General features: G+C 52.7%; 1 protein-coding gene across 3 annotated transcripts in view; it reads right to left on the reverse strand.

The window, feature by feature from the left end:
* Positions 1-2,996: 2,996 nt before the first annotated feature.
* RBPMS (RNA binding protein, mRNA processing factor) overlaps positions 2,997-20,867 on the reverse strand; it is a 192,131-nt gene continuing 174,260 nt past the window's right edge. For 2 of the 3 annotated variants that reach the window (XM_081221219.1, XM_081221216.1), the window contains 3 exons: positions 16,928-16,997; positions 10,433-10,534; positions 2,997-4,602 (listed from right to left, as the gene is read on the reverse strand). In XM_081221219.1, the coding sequence (XP_081077345.1) occupies positions 10,489-10,534; positions 16,928-16,997 (116 nt within the window). In that variant the 3' untranslated portion in view covers positions 2,997-4,602; positions 10,433-10,488. Of the gene's footprint in view, positions 4,603-10,432; positions 10,535-16,927; positions 16,998-18,976; positions 19,048-20,867 lie in introns of all 3 variants that reach the window. The other variant, XM_081221220.1, reaches the window with a different exon arrangement.

Raw genomic sequence — 20,867 nt, forward strand, 5'->3', positions numbered from 1 at the left:
AAGCTGGGGTGCTGTGTGTGGACAGTGCGATGACCTGTACCATGTGTTGCTGCCCTCGGGGCTTCACGTAGGACAGTCCATCCTCTCCTCGGGTGTGTTTTTTGGGCTTGTTCTGAGAGACTAGATGTTCTGTGGGGAGCAGAGGGTGGGGGAGGCCCAAGGACCTCTTGGAAACCACTTCTCAGATGAACTGGACTTTGGAACCCCTGTCCCTGTCCTGTGAGCGTCGGGTTGAACGAGCACTTTGGAAACACAGAGCTAGAATAGGCCCTGGCATTGTGCTGTCGACCTTCCTCCTGGCCATAGTTCAGAAAGCAGAAGCGCATTTTCCTTCATAATGGGATTTCCGTTAGAGATATGCTGGTGCTCTCAGGCGAAGTGGCAAGGCTGCTGCCATGGGCCCTTTGGACAGTTAGGCCTGTAGCCCTTGTCCAGCTCTCCTGGTTTGGAGATGGGCCAGCACGTTCCTGTGACTCAAAACCATGTGACCTCAAGACCCTGTGAGAACCCAGTGACTTTCAGCCACCCAGAACTTTGCAGGGGTTAAAGGACGTTCAGTGCAGACTTACCTTAATTTTTTAAAAAAATAAGTGAAAACACGGGAGGACGCTAATAGGAGAGACTGCTGTAAATCACAGCCTGACCTTGGCAGGATCAGCTTCAGAAACGCCAAAGTCAGGTTTACCTTGCACTTGACTGTTACGAGATTTTGAACTTTTCTGCACTCTAGTTTTAGGGAAAAAGTGCTCTTCTGTCCAGGTAAATATTTTAACCTGAGCATCATTTCCTGTTCCATGTAGGTGTGTCCTTTTGCCCAGAAGAGAAGTTTGGGTTTAATTTAATCTAGCCTAATTAAATTTCTAATGTATTGTTAATTAGCATGGTGAGAGCGTTTCACTTCAAATGAGAGATGGGTGTGAGCAGTGGAGAGTGGAAGGCTTCCCTGGGTCTTGATTTATGGGCATGTTGTTACGGTTTGTGGGCACAGGGCCCTTTCCCCTCATAAAGCAGGTAAGTGTGGTTTGTACTGTGGAAGCCCTGGTGAAGCAGCACCTGAGGAAGGTGAGGAAGGTTTCTCACGGCATATTGGCATCTGGGGGCTTGGGGTGGTTAGAGCCAGGCCAGTCTAGGGGAGTTGGGTACCATCCGGGACGCTCTGCAGCAGCAGACAGAGCTTCACTGTGGCAGTTAAGTGTTTTCCTGTTCAGAGGGCCGTATCAAGTTAGCTGACTCCGTATGGCTTTTCAGCATCACAGTCATGAGTTTTGGTGTAGGCGTTTTGAGGACCAACATTTCAGATAACACATCACTAGTAACACACTCTTCTGCCTTCTCAGAATGTTGTCCAGTTATTTGATGTCATGAGGAGGTGTGATAGAACAGGGATGACAGTGGAAGAGAGAGAGCGCCTGCGTGCTGAAAATTCTCTTCACACTGGGTAAGAATGCACTTTCCACCTAACAGTTGGACGTCCCAGTGATAGATGGGGGATACAGTAGGAAGTCTGCTTGTACTCCTTGAGCTAAGCATGCCTTGCCCAAAGCACTCAGAAATAACTAGTTGATTCCTATATGTCACCGTGACACAGACACCAAGAGTTCTTGGGGTGTCTAGCCATGCTTCCTCTCCTATGAAAGTAGGTCTGGACATATATTCAGGTACTGGGAATTTGAAGCCTTTATGTATGATTATACTGTAACTTTCATTTTGCAAGTTTTAATTTGTAATTTTGTTATAGAGGTAGAAGGCATAGTACCTAATTTCAGTACTTAATGCCAGTTTTATGACATTAGTCCTGTGTTCTAAGCGGCACATCTCCCCTCCCAATGGAGGGTTTACTTGGTAACAACGGATGGCTTAGTTATCATCTTGCTGGATTCTGCAGACTGGGACGTTATGCGCAGAAGTAAGAGGGAACAGACAGGCCTGCCCTTATCGCAAATTCCCATTCCAGTGTTTGTGCTCAGTGGAGTGACACAAGATGAAGCTCGTGTTCAAGTGGGGTTGTGTCTGGAGCTCACGCTAGACAGGTAGGTACTGTCCAGACTTGTCACTTGCACAGCGGTGGTGGCACTCACTCATCCACCCCAAGGCCCCTTGTGCAAAAACACATGGCAGTGACCGTGTTCAGCCCTTCCGGGGGAGGCGCCCTCAGTTTCTAGGCTGTGTGGCTCGTCTCTGGTGCCTTGGAGTTGGGAGGTCCCAGATGGGCCGAAGGCAAAGCACATCATCAAGCCTGTTCCAGAGCCATGATCCCAGAGCCACGTCAGATGTGGCCTGCAGAGCCCGGGCAGGGCGGCAGAGCTGTGTGGTCGTTTTCTGCCTTCATCCCTGGCTCCAGGGTACTGGAAGGCTGTGACTGCGACCCACGTTTGGTGGCTGGTCTTCTCTGTAAAAGGAACATGAGAGCCAAACCACAGAACCAATAACGTCAGTGTCCAGCGAGACTAGTAGTTGCTCGTGGTGGTTGCCATTAGTTGGAATTGAGTGCCATGGCCCCGTCCCCCTTTTGGGGGAGGAGGAGTTGGTGAGAATGTATTTATATAAAGCACTTTATGGTCTTGGCTATCAAGGCCTGGCTTCTCACTTAATAGAATATATTTTCTTACTCTAGGTCCGTAGAAAACCACAAATACAGATTTCAGATAGGCCTGAGCTAAAGCTTTGTAGCCTGAGGAGGATGTGGGGTCTGCTGAGTGCAGTAAAAGGCATCAGGAAAGGTGTGTGAATCTCCCCGCGACCCTCCTGTGGGTCGGGAGGCTCTGCTCAAGGCCGCTGCGTCTGTCAGTTAGCAGGCGCCCCCAGTAGAGCCTTTGCATGGGTGGTCCAGGCTCTCCCATCCCTGCCCCTTTCTTCCCTTAGCCCCTCTGTCCTGGGCTCAAGGGCCAATGCTTAGCTCTGTCCAGACCTGAAAATGGGAGCAAAAACGCCGCTCCCTGGTCTGCAGTGTGGAGGCACTGGGTTGGTCTTACAAAAAGGAATATGGCAAGCAGTGGTGTGATAGCTGGAAGTAGCACTTTATTCTTAAAAATGACAATAGAAAAGTACCTTTAAACAGTTTATAAAAGCATAATAGACTGTGTGGAAGTTGCTGTTTTCCTTAGAAACAAGAGTACAGAACTGTCACCACGAACCAGGTGGCGATGAAGGCCTAAGCAGGGTGTGGCAGGGACGTTCCTTCCTGTCATTTATTGTGAGGGTGAGCGCCCCTCACCCCTGGCTCCTTTCGTTTTGTTTTTTTGTGTGTGTGATGACCTTTTAAAAGCTTCTTGATCTCTTTACTTCTGATGGAAAATAATGAAACTAGAAAACCTGACACCAACAATGTATATAGTCATTAAAACATCGAAATCTTCAGCACAACGTGAGCAGATCAGTAAGAAAGCTTGTGGTCATGTTTAGCTATATCAGCAGTTAAAAATTCTTAGGTCAATATATTTTTACACCCGGCTTTTCTCCAAGGGGGAGAGTGAGCTGTCACAGACTCTGGAAGTGTCTGCTTACCACGCAAGACTGACCCTGGCTTTGACGTAGTCTTGAAGCAAGCTGACGAGTACTGATTCCAGACGCCACTGGTTGTGCACCTCTCCCTGGGCCGATGGGGCAGGTAGTGTCACGGTGAGCACACGGGGTTCAAGATCATGTTTTAAGTGGTGTGTCTGGCCTGCTGCTGCCAAGGCTCAGGAACACCAGCTCAGTTCAACCCATGTTTTTTGCAAAATCACTTGGGAGATGGGAGCTGCCCACTGCAGCCAGGTGGGCCGGGCAAAGGCAGCTAGCTGCCTGCTGGGCCAGGGCTGGCCTCCCCAGCCAAGGCTTCCCCTTAGACTCAGCACGTTCACTGGGGGAGTCGCGCGTCAGCTGGGTGCACACAGGAGCGTGCTGGAGAAAAACATAAGAATTCTGGCAAAACCCACCACTCGGCCCACAGTTTGTATGGCTACCTCGGGAGCTGCCGGGCTTTTCTAAGGGTGCACTCTGGTAAGGAATGGGCACCAAGTATAGGCTGCTTTGCCCAGCTGGGAACCTGCCGCCGTTAAGATCGAATCTCCTGGAGGCTTTGATTGTCTTGCAGGGTGTCCTACTAGACCTGGGAGTAAACCCCGAGCACTGCACTAGCGGTTTTAACATCTAATGCCGCGTTACACATGGACCCTGGACTCAGGCCAGGGAAACAGATTTCTATACATTCACCATATGATTCTGGAAATTTTGATAATATTTGAAAACATGCCTTAAACATGCAGCTTCTTTTAGAGGAAAAAAATAGATATTATAAATTACAAGCATTCAAAAGTCAAGCATAAAATCTGTGATCCAACCCAGTGTAAGATCATCCATCCTGTCATACTTAAAATGTTTGGTATAAAAATACTCACTCTTTTGATTTTATCGTTGACATCTTTTATGTTTCATTCGAAAATATCTCCAAACTGTACAGAAATGGCAGACCATGCGTTCACAAATAACACACTATTTCTTACAATTATACAGTGTAAAAGAGTAAAACATTTTTATTGTATTTTTTTCTTCGAGAAAAACAGATGTGTGATAGAGGCTGTGGCAGAGTCTTGAAGGGACCAAAACTGGGCGGGTTCCAGCCTGAAACAGAAAGAAAGCGTGTAAGGGCAGTGGGTCTCACAAGCGCGCGGTCCTCCTCTGAGCCGCGCGGCTGTCTGGGGACACCAGTGTGTAGAAGCCACGGCTCAGAGACTCCTGGTGATTCCCTACAACGGCGCATGTGTACACCTTTCTGTAAACACAGAATACCCTCACTGACCCTCCAGGTGAAGGCCACTCACAGACGCTCAGTGGTCTCGCTTTACAAACACGGGGAGTGAGTATTTAATTTCTGTTTATCTTTCTCTTACTAGAATCTTTTCAAGCCCTCCCTCCCCTGCAAGGAAACACTCATATTTGTTTTGCTTCGTGGCAGAATAAAGGGCCTTCGGACGATCATCTAGACTTTGTCCCTGGCAGACCCCCGCCCTGGTGCCAGGAGTTTCTTAAACACGTCTCGGCTCCTTTGTGGTCTGGATTTACTCACTCACGTGAAGGCTGCATTGGAGGTGTTCTGCTCTTACTTTGTCACTCATTTTACTTTCATCTCTCCAACCCCTTGTTTTCTTGCCATCTTACCAACAGGTCAGACTCACATAAACCTGTGATTGCCGGAAAGGTAGACGTAATCAGCATATACTACTAGAATTTTGTAGGCGGGGGGAGGCCGTCCTTGCTGTTAACAACTCCTGTCCTGCCCTGAGTTAAACTCTCTCAGACACAGCTAATTGGACGATCCTCATGAACACTCCTCTCCCACCCAGATCCGTCCACTGCCAGCTGGATCTAAACTATGTCCCAGTAAATATTGTCAGAGCCTAGTTTTTGGATGACAGTACAAATGGGTAAAACTAATGAGCCACAAGTCAGAAGACCAAATACAATAACCACAAACCTGTGGCTCATGGAAAACTCCATGCGGAGAAGCTAGGACGCTGCTGTCAGGCGTAGGGATCGGGACGTCCAGAACCTCTTCCCTGAAGTTAGGTTAACACTTACCTGTCTCTTCAGCTTGTTGTAACTATTAGTCCTCACCTATCATTTAGTTATGATTATAGAGAGGGTAACGAGTGTCCCCTTCGGTTTAGAAATGTTCCCAACTCGAGCTCTGAGAGCCAGGTCCCCACGTCCTCCCTTCAGTTTCTCCGAGTTCTCTGCAACAGGATTTGTCCAGCAGGAGACGGTCACCTCCTTTAGGAAGATTCCTTTGCTTCCCCTGGTGCCCAGCACAGTAGCGGGGATCAGCACCCCCAGACCCACTCAGTGCCGGAGGAACCGAAGTGGGCCAGGACCCTTCACTCCCCATCTTTGGTGCGGGTCACATGTACTGTGACACCCAGCAGAAGGACGCCCCCCCCCCGTCGTGAAAGCTACATCTCTTCTCCCGCCTGATTCCTACCCAGCAGGGGGTGGGGCACCAGGACCCCCGATCCAGCCCAGGAGTGCATGGCCTGAAGCAGGCCCGGGTGGGTGGCAGGAATGCACGTGCCCAGGGTTATGGGGGTCACAGGGCCAGGCCTGGTCTTTGGTGCTGTAGCAGCTGACGTTCTGTAATGGACTCACAAGCCTCAGTCCCCACGAGCATCTCTGATCTGCGGCCCTCTGGCTGCCAAAGGGGCCTCCCCCACCTGCCAGTCTCTGTCCGTCCACGGAGGAGGGAAACTGGCTTTGGGGACCCGGGGACAAGGCCAGCTTCCTTTCTCCACAGTCTTGGCTTGTCAGGCCTGGAATGACAAGTCCCACGTCATTCCAAACTTGACCCCATGCCAGCAACCCAAGCCATGGATGCCGTCGATTCCAGGAAACCAGTGCCGAGGAACAGCAGTTCCCACTTCGGAACAACTCACAGGGGACAGCAGCGGGCAGCCCGTAGGCTCTGGGAACCTGAGGGGCCTCTCAGCACAGGCTTGGAGAGGGCCGCCCTGGAAAGCGGCCGATGGCCTTCAGGGACTGTGCGAGCAGGGGAACCTTCCAGGGGCGCCCACTAGTTTAGGAAGGACGAAGCCGCTGCAGTCTCTTACAGCCCCTGGCTCGGTGGGGCAGGGCCTGCCTGCCTCGTCTAGGTCTGCTCGCTTCTCGGGAGCTCAAAGGCCACCTTCAGGCAAGTGCACGTCGCCAGCTCCGGCCCCTTTCCAGTTCCACCGCCAGCTCCCGGGCAGTTCTCCCCACTCCCATCAGCTCTGCCCTGGGCGTTTCTGCCACGACCTCAAAGGCAACGCATCTCTACCGAGACTCACCACTTGGCCTTCACACGGCTGCGTCCCAGACACGCCCTGCACTCCCAGGTCACTCTGACACCACCATCACCGGGACGTGTTTCCACTAGACTCTTCATTCATTTTGCTTTGGGCAGTAAGGTGACAATTCCTAAAGCACCTCCCGCTACCTCGCTCAGATCTCCGCTGCCTCCCCAAGACCCTCAAAACCTCGATCAAAATCCATTTTCCACAAGACCACACAGTCATTCTTACGTCCCCCGCTTCTGTTACTGTATGTTCCGCATATACAAACCCTACTATCTTTCAAAAATCAGTTTAAGCACCACTTCCTCCAGCCTTTCCTGATCCCTTCAGGCACAGGGCTTTCTCATCTCCTGGCTGGAGCTCTCACTGGCCAGGCCACTTACTTCCACAAGGATTACTTCCCTCCCTGAGACCGTCTCCACCATCCTCTACGCCAGACACAGTCACTTGCATGTAGCAAAAATGCAGACACCTGGACTCTAGGACAAATGAAACGGGAACGATGGGCTATTAATGCCCAGGCTAGGCTGAGAGCCAGAACACTGTGCCTGGGGCCCACGTGGGGCTCCGCACACCGGCCCTGACAGGGCCTCTACAGAAAGCTGACGCGGGGACTGGGAAGGCGCCCCCAGCTTTCCGAGGCGATAAGCAACACACCCGACTTCAGGGTCCCCTTCCTGGGCCCCTGAGCAGGAAGAAAGATGGACGGGGCTGGTTAATCTAAGGCTGCGTAGAAAGTCGGATCTTTTGAAGTGAGAAAGAACAGGGAGGGAAGAAACAAAGAAAGGGGTGAGAGTCGATAATTTCCTGAGCTTTTCCGCGTTTCCATAACTGTGTTGGGTAAGTGCAATTCTCACATGGGAAAAGAATGCGTCCGCATTGCCATAGATGTTCCAGACTGAATAGAAGGTCAAAATGTGGCTATTTCAATCCCTGTAAACAAGGAAAGGGGTTTAGCTAGGAACGGAGTTCAAACCTTGGAATGTATTAACAAGGACATTTTAAACAGAAAGCAAAGACATCCGGGAACACAGAGCACCATGGGGGGTGGGAGAGAGTCAGGCTCTGTTTACAGAGCAGACTCTCCTCACAGAACCTTTCCGGAAAGGGGGTCAACTATGACATGCATGTGATGGGATAAACAAGGGAAGAAAATGTATATAGAATCTTGTCTGAAGCGGGGTCACAACTGTCTGAATTTGAAGACAATGGAGAATGTCTCCCTGTGTCTTAAGGAATATTACACAATCCTAAACCAGTTCATTTCAGCTGTCCTTGATGGAGAAGATCACGGCGTGTCCCTCAGTGCTTGGGGACAGCTGCCGATGGTTATGGGTCATGGTGCCGGCTGCCCTGTGGGGCTGCGGGTGGCCAACGCCGAGACCCACAGGAGAGGCTGCTCTTCCCTGAGGCAGCTTGGCAGGCTGGTAAGGTAGTGTTGATCCAAGCGCCTTGTGAGTGTCTTCTCCCAGCAAGAAGAAAATCCTCTTTCTGTTTTCCCCCAATCCATTTGTATCTATACTTGACCTATTTACTAATGATTTCTTCCCCAAGAGTTTTTCTAACATTTATTCATTTTTACTAAAAGTCAGGTAAGAGGTATTCCCTTCCATACGAATCCCAACATCATATGACTAAGGTTTTTAATAAGAGTGGTTTAGTTTTCATTTTATACCTGTCAGCTTGACTTTTAAAAAATCAAATGCTGGTACTAACTTGTAACACAAAGACTAACATTTTAAAAGGTTCACAGTCTATAGAGTCTCCAGGGAAGAGTCATCTGTGGTCAGAAACTCCTCCCTATTCTAAAGATACATGCCCTGCACCAGCGCACCACTGGCCATGGACACGAGCTCACGCTGGCCGCCCCCGCTGTGGCCCTGGGTGGACGCCAGCCCTCACCCTCAGGAGGCCCGCCCCTGGGGCCAGAGATCCTCCTCCCTGCTCACAGGCCAGGCCTATGTCTGCAGTGCTGTCTGACTTCAGAGCCGGGGAGGGGAAAGCCTCCTCCACACGCTTGTAACCGATGGTGGCCTGGGACTGGTAAGCCCCACTGTGAACACGGCTGGTGCTGAAGACGCCGTCCACGCGGGCCACCCAGCACCGAGCCCCGGTCCTCCTCCCCCTTGTCACCAGGCCCTTCTGCTGTCTGCAGAGTCACCACACGCTCCAGCTGCTGCTGCTGCTTCCTGACGGGGCTCATCTGCTTGTGCCCGAATTACTGAGATCTGGGCTGATTTACTGCACTAAAACAAATAAACAAAAAAAGCTAAACCTGCTTCTAAAAAAATTGTATGGGTGGCTTCTAATTGGTCCTTAAATTTCCCCAGAGGAAGAGAGAAAGCAAAGCAAGATCTTGTCTTTTTAAAGTTTTACTGAGTGGTAATATCCATAAGAATACTGTGGGCACTTCTGTTAAGGACCATGAGAAAAGGAAAACCTGATCGATTAGAAGACTGTAGAACTAGTGAGATATCTCTTGGCTGCCCTGTGTGACGTGGAAAACTCTACCTGTTGGTCAGTTTCGTTAGTGTGAGAAACAGACGTCAGTGGGAAAAAAAGACCCCAAGCACCTGGTGCTGGCTCCCCAACCAGGCAGGGTGGGCAGGCTGCACGCGCCCACTACGCGCGCCTCGGTGGGGCACTGAGCACGAGATTACTTATGCCCCAAATGTGGTAATGACCTCCTAGGCCCAACTGCCTGGTTCTCTGCCCTTAGCAGGAATCTTGTTCTCTTTATGACTCATCTTTTCTTTATAGGCCCCTCGCAGGGATGAAATCTGCCACCTTATTTGGGCTGGGACATAACTGCTGCTGGCCTGCCCCTGGCATTCCTGCTGTTCTAGGTCAAGCTTTCCAAAGAGACTGGAAGCCCCACATGTGCCCAGCAGGCAGGTCGCCTCCTGGAACCCTGCTGCACAACTGTTCGGAGACCACACTTACTGCTAGAAGTGAAAGAACTGAGCAGTGACAGCTGGTAGCGACAGAGAAGACGGACACATCACCAAAATCTTCACCACTAGGAAAGCCCCGCAGTTTAGAGGAGTCCAGTTAGACTCCATTATAATTCAGTCATGCCCAGGGGCAGTCGCCCTGTTTCTGAAGAGGCTCATCAGAATGTCTCCAAGTCATCAAGAAAGGGCTGCACTATATATTCAGTGTAACTGGATTAATAGATCAAAAGGAATATACATACTACATCTGAAGATTTCCACCAAAATGGTTAATTAAAAAAGAAAAGGCTTAGAGCTTCAAGGGAAAAACTTCATTCATATATATGTTCCCTTTGATGGAATATCTCATACCCGTTTGCTGCTGGATGAGAGGTGTTGACAGCCTCACCCAGCAAGGCTTTGAGGACCAAGCGCCGGGTGACGTGCTCTGAGAGCCCGCAGAGCTCACCTGCTACCCTGGGACGACTTCCCCTCAGCAGGCGGCAGCTGGAGGAGACGAGTGCACGCCGATCCCGAGCACCCACACCAGAGCACCCACCGCAGCCCCCGGAGGGGCCCCACCCACAGGGGATGCTGGTGGGATGGTCCTGACCACACCACTCCACGCGGTCGTGCCCTGCCCAGGACACGCTGCTTCTTGGGAGGAACCGTTCAGCCTCTGAGCTTGGAACTCACCAGCGCGCTCCAGTTTTGTAGAACAGCTCGAGAACAGTAGCCACTTGAAGATTGCGTTAATACCCACAAGACACATTGCAGCCACCATCACACACCTGGAACCTGGGGTGGAGAAAGAGATCGGCCATTAACACCCACGGTGACAGCAAGCCCGGCTGCCGGCTTCCCCGGGCCTGTTCCGAGGGCCAAGAGCTGCGAGGCAAAGGCACCAGCACCCAAGGCCTCCACTGCTGAGCCTGAGGACAAGCTCCGACTAGGCGTGCCACGAAGAGCTCCCACTGGGACGTGGTGCAGCCAGTGGGAGGTGGCTCTCGGAGGCCGGGGTGCCCGGCAGCAGAGGGTGGCTCCCAGGGACTCCCTGGCAGCAAGCCCAGTGGGGAGGGCACCTGGAGAAAAGGGTGCGCCTTCAGGAGCACCAGGGCATAACCCCCCTGGGGCAGACAGGGCCTCTGCACACACGTCCCCCGGGACTAGACAGAGGAAAGGCACGGGATCTGAGGGCCCTCGAGAGGAGCCCGAAACCTAACCAACTCCAGGGGCCGCCCCAGACCCCAGGGACAACTCTGGTCAGCCCAAGGCCACAGAAGCAACTCTCCAGGAGAACCCTGTGCTGTGACGTGCACCAATGAACTCGACTTTGCTCCGAGCACCTACTAGGAAACAAAACCCAAAGCTAACACTTGTGAACACACCCTGCTATTCCCAGTGTCTGAGGATTCTGAGACAGGAAGAGGCAGACACTCAGTGAGCAACACATTTTAAATATTCTTCCCACAGGCATGGCTGCCTCCGAGCTGGCTGGTTTCATCAAGAATTCCTGGCGCTGAGGAAGGAAGGCCTTCGCCCAGCACATGGACACCGGTGCCCGATTCCCTGCTAACGTTCCTCAAGTCTTAAGCACCGCTCTCCTTCCCGGGACAGAGAGCCTGCTTCTGGCGCACAGGGCTTTGTGGACAGGAGAGCACGATGTGCTGTAGAAAGCTGCCCCGGGATGCTGCGGGGAGACCATGCCCTGCGCTCAGACGGCCTCCGGGGTGATGCGGCAGGCTGAAGGAAAAGATTGCCTTCCCAGGGCATCTCTCTTCCCAGAGTCAGGAAAAAAAAAAAAGTTTTCCCCAGAATTTCACTATAAAAACATTGAAAGATGAGTAGATGTGATTCTAGTCTCCTGGTAGAAGTTGGGTTGAGGACAGAAAAATAAATGTTCACCCCTGGAAACAAAACCTATCATCTGACCCAAGTTTCCCCGGCCGTGTCCACACTTGCCGGGCACAGGCAAGGCGGGAGGGAGGGCCTGCCTGCAGACCCAGGGTGCCTCCCGGGGCGGCCAGACCAAGGCTGCCTTTTTAGGATGCCTGTCGTTTAGGAAATCACACTGATGACCAGATTCCCCTCAGCCTCTGGGCTGAAGCTAGTCGGGAGGACTGAGGACTGGTGGGTTAGGAGGCCTGGGACCCTGGCTTCTCGGCCCGGGTTCTGGGAGCCCAGGGATTTATCAGCAAGCCGCTCTTTGCAGTTACTGTATCAACAACACTTGTCCGCACACCGGGCTCACCGGGTGGGCAGAGAGAACACGTGGGCCAGAGTCTGCTTTGCAGAGACCCTGGGAGAGGACTCCCCAAAGAACACAAAACACCAAGGGGAGCCCCAACGCGTTCACTTTAACTTTACAGCGAGCCTTCTGAACCTCTCCTCTCAGCCACGCAGAGGGCTGATGGCAATGGACGGTCGGCTCCTGCAGGTGGCCCTGCCCTGCAGTCCCTGCCCTGCGACTGTGCAAATGCCAAGGCTCAATGTCCTGATCTTAACATGCGGCCGCGATCTGTGACCTTCCTCCAGGGGCCGGGCAGGCAGCTCCCTGGTGCACGTGCTCGGGGGCCTCCATGTCTCAGCCAGACTCGCAGAATAGACCGTGGGTGAAGGGGGAGCCACAGCTGACTGCACTGGGCTTGTGGCACGGCAGGTGCTAGGAGGTGGTTAGCAGAAAGCTGGAAGGGACGCCACCACCCCAGTGCTTGGCAGGAGGCAGGTTCTCAGGCCCATCCCTACTTTCTGACTCACACAGGAAGCAAAACAGACCCCAGGGCTCAGGGTGAGGGAATCAGAACCAGGGCACGCGGAGACCCCTCTCAGGGAAGGGCTCATCCACTCGGGCCGCCGGGCACCTTCTGCCAGCGCTGCCTTCAAGCCCCACCCAGCTCAAGCCTGTTCACTTGGATGTAGCAAAAGGGAGGCAAGAAGAAGAGGAACAGAGACGTTAAACTGTTCCCTAAGCTTGAGTAACGTGAGGTCTGTTCTGGAAAAAGAACCCCATATAAATCTGGGAGAGCTTTCATCTCTGCTCCCGTGTGTAAAGGAAGCACCTGCTGACCCCTCGCATTTGCCCTCTTTCCTTGATTTGCGTTTTTCCATTAGCCCGTCTCACCACCCGGCCTCCTGTTTATTTTAGTATTTTATTACTCTTCTTTCTCCCTGTTACAGAATGTCAGCTCCACCAAGTCAAGGGTTTTGTCTGCTTCTGTCCACTGTTGTATATGCAACACGCAAAACAGTACCTTATATCCCGCAGATGGTCACTGAATATGTATTGTGTCAACGGACTTACGTGTGACTGAAAGACCTTGGTTCACAGAAGAAAAGGGAAGGACCCTGGGGCCTCTTCTAGGCAGAAGGCAGGGGGTGACCGCATGAAGCCACAGCAGCTGACTGGGCTTCCATGAAGACTCTGCCCTTGCCTCCCTGCTAAGCTCTAAGTTCTGCCTGGACATCAAGCAGCTGGGGCTCTCCAGATCGTGGCTGCATCCCCAAGGCACTTGTGCTCACAGCCAAAGACAGACTAGGCCATTCCTCCCCAAAACTAAACAAAAGGAACAAACAGGTTCAAATTCTTATCCCTTGCCATGTTCTCCTTTAATTCGGTGAGGCTGTACCTACATGTGCTTATAATTTCTGTGCTGTGGTCTTGGTCCCCAGCCCGGGAAATGTCATGAGTTCTTTAAGCACAGCCTCCCACATCCACTCCAACTCTCATCCTTTCTCCCCTCTTTTTTTCTGATTTATTTAACTACATTTGGATACCCAACCAGGAAAACTGCATAACCCTTACTCCTTGTAAGGAGAGACTACAGAGTTGCTCATGCTTTTCTATCCTCAACCCATCTGGGAAACTGATCACTGCCCATCGTTACTCTGTTTTCTGGGGTTCTCGGCCACATGGCTGAACCATTAGCAAAATTCTGTAGTGATGTGCACACGTTCTAACCAGACTGAACACCATCTGTCAACCAAGATGCCGAACAAATTAAAACGTAACACCCACCCCTCTGACGACCACCCTTTGGGTGGTCTTACTTATGCCGCTGATGGCGGTCCGCACGCACACCCACCTCCTTTGGAGCATCCTGGGCAATAATTCTCCTTTCTCTTTAAAATGTGTGTCCATGGCTTTTGCCCCTTAGAACTGAAGCTCTTCGGGGGCACAGGCCTAGTTTCACACTTTTTTTTTTTTTCGGTACACAGGCCTCTCACTGTTGCGGCCTCTCCCGTTGCGGAGCACAGGCTCCGGACGTGCAGGCTCAGCGGCCATGGCTCACGGGCCCAGCCGCTCCGCGGCATGTGGGATCTTCCCAGACCGGGGCACGAACCCGTGTCCCCTGCATCGGCAGGCGGACTCTCAACCACTGCGCCACCAGGGAAGCCCTCACACATTTTTATATCTACCATATAGTAGATAAATAACACATATTTATTTAAAGAATAAAGAGCTTGTTTACTTTTCTAGCCTAGTCACTGATTTCCCTTTAGAAACAAGCGCTCAGAGTGGGTCAATTAAAAATCCCTGAAGGCCCTCTGGGAGAAAAGGCCTGGAATATTCAGGATCCAGAAGGAGGCAGCCCTGACGTTCCACACATCAGAAGTGACACCGGTCTGCATACAGGTCCTTATGTCTGATACCAGATGTCACTCCTGCCCCTATTCTGGTGCCATCTTTCCAGGGGGGAAGAAAGCCCCTTCCAATGAGTACAGGAAGGCCATGTGGGCCAGTGGTTCCATTGGTGGCACGTACCCTTCACTTGCCCTTTTCTGGAGACTCATCTTGCTCTAAAATGTTTATTTCATCGGCACCACTGTTTTCAGTTCTAACTTACATTTCCTTAAGATTACACAGCCTGGATTATTAGCTGCCTTGGAAAGGACTTGATCCAAGAGACGAGAAGGAGCCTGGGTAATGGAGCCATACTGAGCTGGTCTAACTTCAGGCGGGATGGGAGACCGCAGTCCCGACCCCAAGTGCAGTGTAATGAGTTCAGTGATCTGCCTCCTCTCCCCCACTCCCTTCAGACCCCAAGGAAGGAGCCTGGTCCACGGCCCGTTTATCTCAGAACAATGATGCACCCACAGGAGACATTACATCTTTACGCAGATCCTACAGTGTTTCAGAAGCCATACTTCCAGGGCAGTGGGGAGCCACTGCTGGCCCTTCTCTGGTAGCTACGCCGCCTCTAGATCTCTGGGGAATGGAGCTAGACCTCTTCGACTGCTTACCAATCCTGCCTTCTCTTTCCTTGGGCCCTAGGCCACCACCATCTTCTGCCAACTGGAACTGCCAAAATCGTACTCAGCTTTCCTACAGCATCTGACGCTGCAGACCAGGCAGCTCAACACTGCCCTCCCCGGGCGCCGGCATGCCGCCCGTCCCTGGTCACTTGTCACTCTCAACAAGCTGACCCCTTGCATCTAGGAGAGCCCCCAGGTTCTGTGTCCCACCGACCTCACCTCCGATTTCATTCATTTCCTCAACTATCAGCTTCTGCGAAAAACGCCAGATCTACATTTCACCCCATGAACTCTTTCATGAGCTTCAGAATTTCTGGTTTTCTTATCCTAGACACCTCTAGGTGAATACCTACCAGCCTCCGAAAATTAAGAGATAAACAGTGTCACAGAGAGGTACCTGGGAACAGTGCCTTCTGGAGCTGTATAACGTGACAGCGCTAGACCAGTGTCATCCAGTAACAGAGAAGGTTCCCACACAACAAATGCCTAAGGCTTTTCGGAACAAAGAAACAATGGCTGGGGATATATAAATTAAATTTAAAAAATAATTATGGGCATATGGATAAGGAGCATGGACTTAAAGGGACTCCAGAATATACCTCAAAAGCTTAAAATTTATATTTTCAGGGAGAAAAAAGTCACCCTTAAATAGCAAACTAAGATTTCACAAAATAGTAAAACATTTTAAAGAACATTTTAGGTGTCTAGCACGGACGGCTGACTTCATCCTTCTAAGAAAGGACATTTAAAACACAACTGTCACTAATATTACCATTTCATTTTAAAAGAGGAGAACAATTTCAGAATAAGGGACAAATACAAGTAGCTTTAAGGTGACTACTGGTCCAAGGGTTATACATATGGGTGCCCCTGGTTTAGGTTCTGGATTAGAGGTGAAGGCATGGTTTCCCAAGGTGTGTGCTATGTAAAACATTAGTCTCCTAAGATTGGGTGAGAAAAGGGTTTCCTGGTCTCAGATAAGTTTGAGAAATACTGCATCCTAGAGTTTTCCTAATCTTCAAGATTCACGATGCTCATATTGTTATAAAGGCCCTGAGAATCGTTTGGTAAAAAATCTTTTTAACTCCGACCTTAGAAGCGTGTAAGTCTCTGTCCACGGTTACACCCAAGGACAAGCGCTCTCTGACCACACTCAGAAATATGTCAGCTTAGGGGAAGAAAAGGTACAATCCTAACTTATTGAAGTTGATGTGTTTTTTTTTTTTTTTTTGCGGTACGCGGGCCTCTCACTGTTGCGGCCTCTCCCATTGCGGAGCACAGGCTCCGGACGCGCAGGCTCAGCGGCCGTGGGTCACGGGCCCAGCTGCTCCGTGGCATGTGGGATCTTCCCGGACCGGGGCGCGAATCCGTGTCCCCTGCATCGGCAGGCGGACTCTCAACCAGTGCGCCACCAGGGAAGCCCTGAAGTTGATGTCTTAAAGCACAGAAGTGTCATCCCTTGACTTACTTATTGCCAGGGCCAGAGAAAGAATCCTGACTGGTCGGGGTGTGGGTTGACTGGCCCCTCCGGCGCTCCTGTGTGGGATTTCTGATACTCTGACACCCAACACTAACCCTTCTGTTTGGTGAGGCCCTTCCTTCTGACCTAGGACCGGAGCCCTCTGGAAGCACTGACCTTTTACGGTGCTAAGGACTTCAGTAACTGAAATCTGCACTCAGCAGCTCCCCTGGTAATTGCAATGCAGGTGACATGAGCCACCAAGTGAGCCTTCAGGTCAACAGGGCAACTTGCCTGTGCAAAGTAAACCCCGGAACTCTCTGGGCCACAGGGAGTTTGTCGGGTGACTGTTAACGAGCATGGACAAGCCCAGGAGGAGGCGCTGAGGCCGGATGACGGCCGCCCGGTTATCAAACGTCTGCTCTGGCCTGGGCTCGTCCAGGCACTGGACACAGTTCCCATTGAAACCAAGTACTTACATGGGATTCAGCAGAACTGACGGGACTTCCAGCCCTGAGAAGTAGCCTCGGAGGGAGGGAGCCAGCGCATCTGGAAAGACACGAGGGGAGAAGGTGTGAACCAGGGCTCCCCCCGCCCGCCCGTACGTCCACACTCCTCACAGGGCGTCCTGCTGGGCTGTTGCCCCCTTCACTGTCCCCAGGCAGCGCCCACTCCTCCTTGCCCACGGGCAGCTCTCCCCCCAGGGGCTGGAAAGCATCGGAGCCGCATCCTGAGAAATCCTCCACGGCACCAAGCTCTCACAGAGCAGACGGGGTCCAGCAGCTGCCCCGCTCCCAGCTTCCTTCTCAGCTAACAGCCACTGCTGGGCTAAAATCTGGCCCAGCAAGCCCCCTTCTCCATGCTCACTCAGCAGCACCTAGGCTGGGGGCCAGGCTGCCTCATGGCTTTCTGAGTAGCACGTGGCAACACGTATCAGCTTTGATAAGGAAGGGATGCTTCCCGACACCATCCACGCCAGTGGTCTGGCCAGGAAGCCTTTTGAGATTCTGCTCCTATTCTTTTAGAAAAGGGTCCTGGCCTCTCGGCCCTGCGGGGTGTCTGGTACCCCGTACTGTCTGCTCACTCTGCTGAGCCCCACCTCCCCCTTTAGGTTTCCAAGGTGAAAGGCCAGCCCCAAACACAAATGGCTGGTGATGCTCTGTGCACCGGCAGAATGTTCCCGTCCTGTAATGAGGAGAATGTGAAAAAACAAACCAAAGGGCGAGTGCACTGTGGCTTTGACAGATGTCCATCTATTGGCACCGTCAGTTTTGACCCTAAGTCTTTGGACAGAGGCGAGAGATGCCCGTTTACCGCTGCGTCTGTTTACACCGAGGAGGGACGACCTTCCCACCAGCCTGTGAGCAACACAGGAAGCAGTGCTGGGCGTGGTGGCGGGAGAGCAAATTACAGCGAAGCGGGAGGCTGCCGGCACAGGGAGGTGGCACACTCCCAAGCATGGCAGGAGGAAGACTGCTCTTTATTTGGGTCTGGCCCAAACCGGTTCACGTGAGAACGTTTCTAGGGTGGAATGTGATGCTGGGAGGAATTTTACCCTGGCACATCAACTTCCGTAGTTTAATGAAATAAAATCTGCAGCAGAACCCCTTTTTCATATGGCATCGTATTCACATCTCCAAAGCATAAACAGATGAAGCAGCAATCTGGCTGACACACAGGTGCAGGGGGCCTGAGGCATTGATGGAGAACTTCCGCCTCATCTTACCTGACTTGTACAGGTGGGGAAATCAGCTGAGGCCTGGGTTTTCTGAATGATGTCCACCATGGTCACAGAGCCCAGTGGGCTCGGGGCTGGGTCAGAATCCAGGGCTCAGGCTCCACCAGCTCTAACTTGATTCCAAAACCTGGGCTGTCTAGGAACGGGCCCGAGGGAGCCCACGTAGTACCCCTGGCTTCTCCCCCTGGTCCACGTGCACAAGTGCGCAGAGTTCCCTTTGACCCCATGGGCCTCCTTCACAGAGTGGCTATTTCCCTCTGGCTGTCACGGCAGGGTGAGGGGCCACACTGGGGCACTCAGTCCCAGCTGGTAGTAGAGGTGTCTGGCCTCACTTACTCAGGGGGCTTCAAAGGACCAGTGTGCAGCTTCTGCCTACACGAGGACTCCATTTCGGGGAAATCGCTGGGCCAGCTGGGCCTTAGAGACCCGCCGGGGCAGCACATCGGATACGACTGGAAATCAGTTTACCAGCCAAAGTGGGCCCCCGCGATGGGAGAGGGCAGAGGTGTATTCCTTGGGGGCCACCAGCTGGTACTGAAGCTCACTTAAGACAGAGCCAGAGTCCTTTCAACACTCATAGCAATTAAGGGGACGGGGACCAAAAACACTGCATGCAGGTAGGCGAAATACATGTCACGGGGGGAACTTAGGGGGTTAGGAGGACAAAGGGAGAGAAAGAAAGGGGACGTGTGGAGGCAGGAGGCCGGGAAGGGAGAGGGAGGGTAGAGTACAGGGGAGGAGGGGGAGAGGGGATGGGAGGAAGAGACTCAAAGAAAAAACTCATACCTACCCACGGCTTACGGCTTTGGGCATCTGAATCCACTTGCTCACTAAGCAAAGGGCAGACAGAGGTGGAGCTGCCTTCCCGAGACAGGTGGTAAAGGATGGGGTGGGGACTTGGAACCTAAGCACACACTGGAGGGGGCGGGTCCGTGCGCACCGGGGTCGGGGGAGCGCGGTGGTGACGGCTGGTGCTGTGCGGGGTCGGAGCGCTGAGCCCAAGGAGGCCAAGACGCGTTGGTGGTCCACGGAGGAGACACGGGACAGGGGCTGCCCGGGGAGGGGAGAGCCGCAGAGTGGCTGGCAGGAGCCTGGCTTCGATGCAGGTGAAGCCCCTCCCGCCCCTCCCGCCTCTCTGAGCGCCTCTGCACGCACACACGGCCTCGCACTCTCCCCCGCTGCGGGCGTCGGGCGGGCGGATGCTGAGCCCCGGGCTCCAGGGTAAGTTGCGCTCAGCCGAGCGGAGGTGACGTTGGCCCACTGGCTGATTCTCAGGGAGGGTGTGGCGGCCACGCAGTAGACGGGCCCCGAGATCCATCCCTCTTGTGCCCCACGGCTGGACACCACCGCGCCTGCCTGTGTCGGCTCTGTGAGGCCACTTCCTCAGAAGGCAGGTGGCCGAGCCCGCACTTCTCATCAGCACTGTCCCTGGGCCCGCAGAGCACAGAGCAGCAGAGCTCACCGGGCAAAACCCGAGCTCAGGCAGCCAGCCCCGGGGAACAAGCTGTTCTGTGCTAATCACCGCTGTCTGGGAAAACACGGTTCATCCTTACACCCACTCAGGCTGCTCTTCTGCTGTGGTTTTTGGCCCCAGGTCTCTCGTGGCCACTCCTGCCCATTGCCTAGGGGCCACTTAGATGTGTCACAAACACCGGGGAGACCCATGATTCCCTGACTCCAGCTCCAGGGACAATCCAGCAGGGATGAAGTCTACGCAGCTGACCATCCTTGTAAGGCAATGGTCTGTCTGCAGAAAAATGCACATGTGCTCGATCACACAAACACAACTGCACGCTCACAACCTTGTATGCAATTCCAGGGGCCTCGGAAATCCCTGCAAGAGCCTCTAACATCATTCCTAGGATCCAAAAGCTAACACTGACCTTTACTCTGTGCCAGAGACTGCGAAGCACCTCACAGAAACGGTGACACATAAATGAATAAGCAACACAGAAGACGCTGGGACCCCTCCCCTGGAGCTTCATAACACTGACAGCTATGACTGTCACGATTCACTATCCAGGGCCCACACTGGGACGCCACCACGACACTTCTGCAAGAACGCTCCTCTCAAATGCAGTGGCCCCGCAAGGGTAACACTGAAGTCCCCATCACCTCAGCCTCGTACCAGCTCCTCTGACTGGGGACAGACAGGAGGGCACCCAGAAAAAGAAATGACTCAGAGCAAAGATAAAGTGGAGCGCTAGAGAGAGGAGAAGGAACCCATAGAGCTAATTTCCATCGTCTTCCATGTGTAGATGAGGAAACTAAGGCCTAGAGGATTAAAATACATCAACTTCACGTCCCCAGTAGTGTTGCCAAGGACAGGAAACCCTGACTGGGCTCCAGGGTGGGAGCCCTGCCTGATGCACTGGCTCCCGTACAGCGGTTTGTGGGGAGCACAGTGTAAAGTACCCAAAGGGTAATCACCTGCATTGTACTATCCCCGACTAGTGATGACTCCCATCATCCCGCGGGCCTTTAGGAACAGCCATGAGAAGTGCTCACCAGGCGGCTGGCTCAACTCACGGCAACCACCATTAACAGATACCCCTTGGTTTAGCAATGTTCTCTGTGGAATAAAGGGATAAGTCTAGACCAGTGGTTCGCAGAGTGTGGTCCCCTGACCACCAGCATCACCTGGGACATATATCAGAGATGCAGAAACTGCAGGGGTAGGG

This window comes from Mesoplodon bidens, assembly GCF_964165515.1.
Source record: "Mesoplodon bidens genome assembly, chromosome: 20".
Taxonomy (NCBI): domain Eukaryota; kingdom Metazoa; phylum Chordata; class Mammalia; order Artiodactyla; family Ziphiidae; genus Mesoplodon; species Mesoplodon bidens.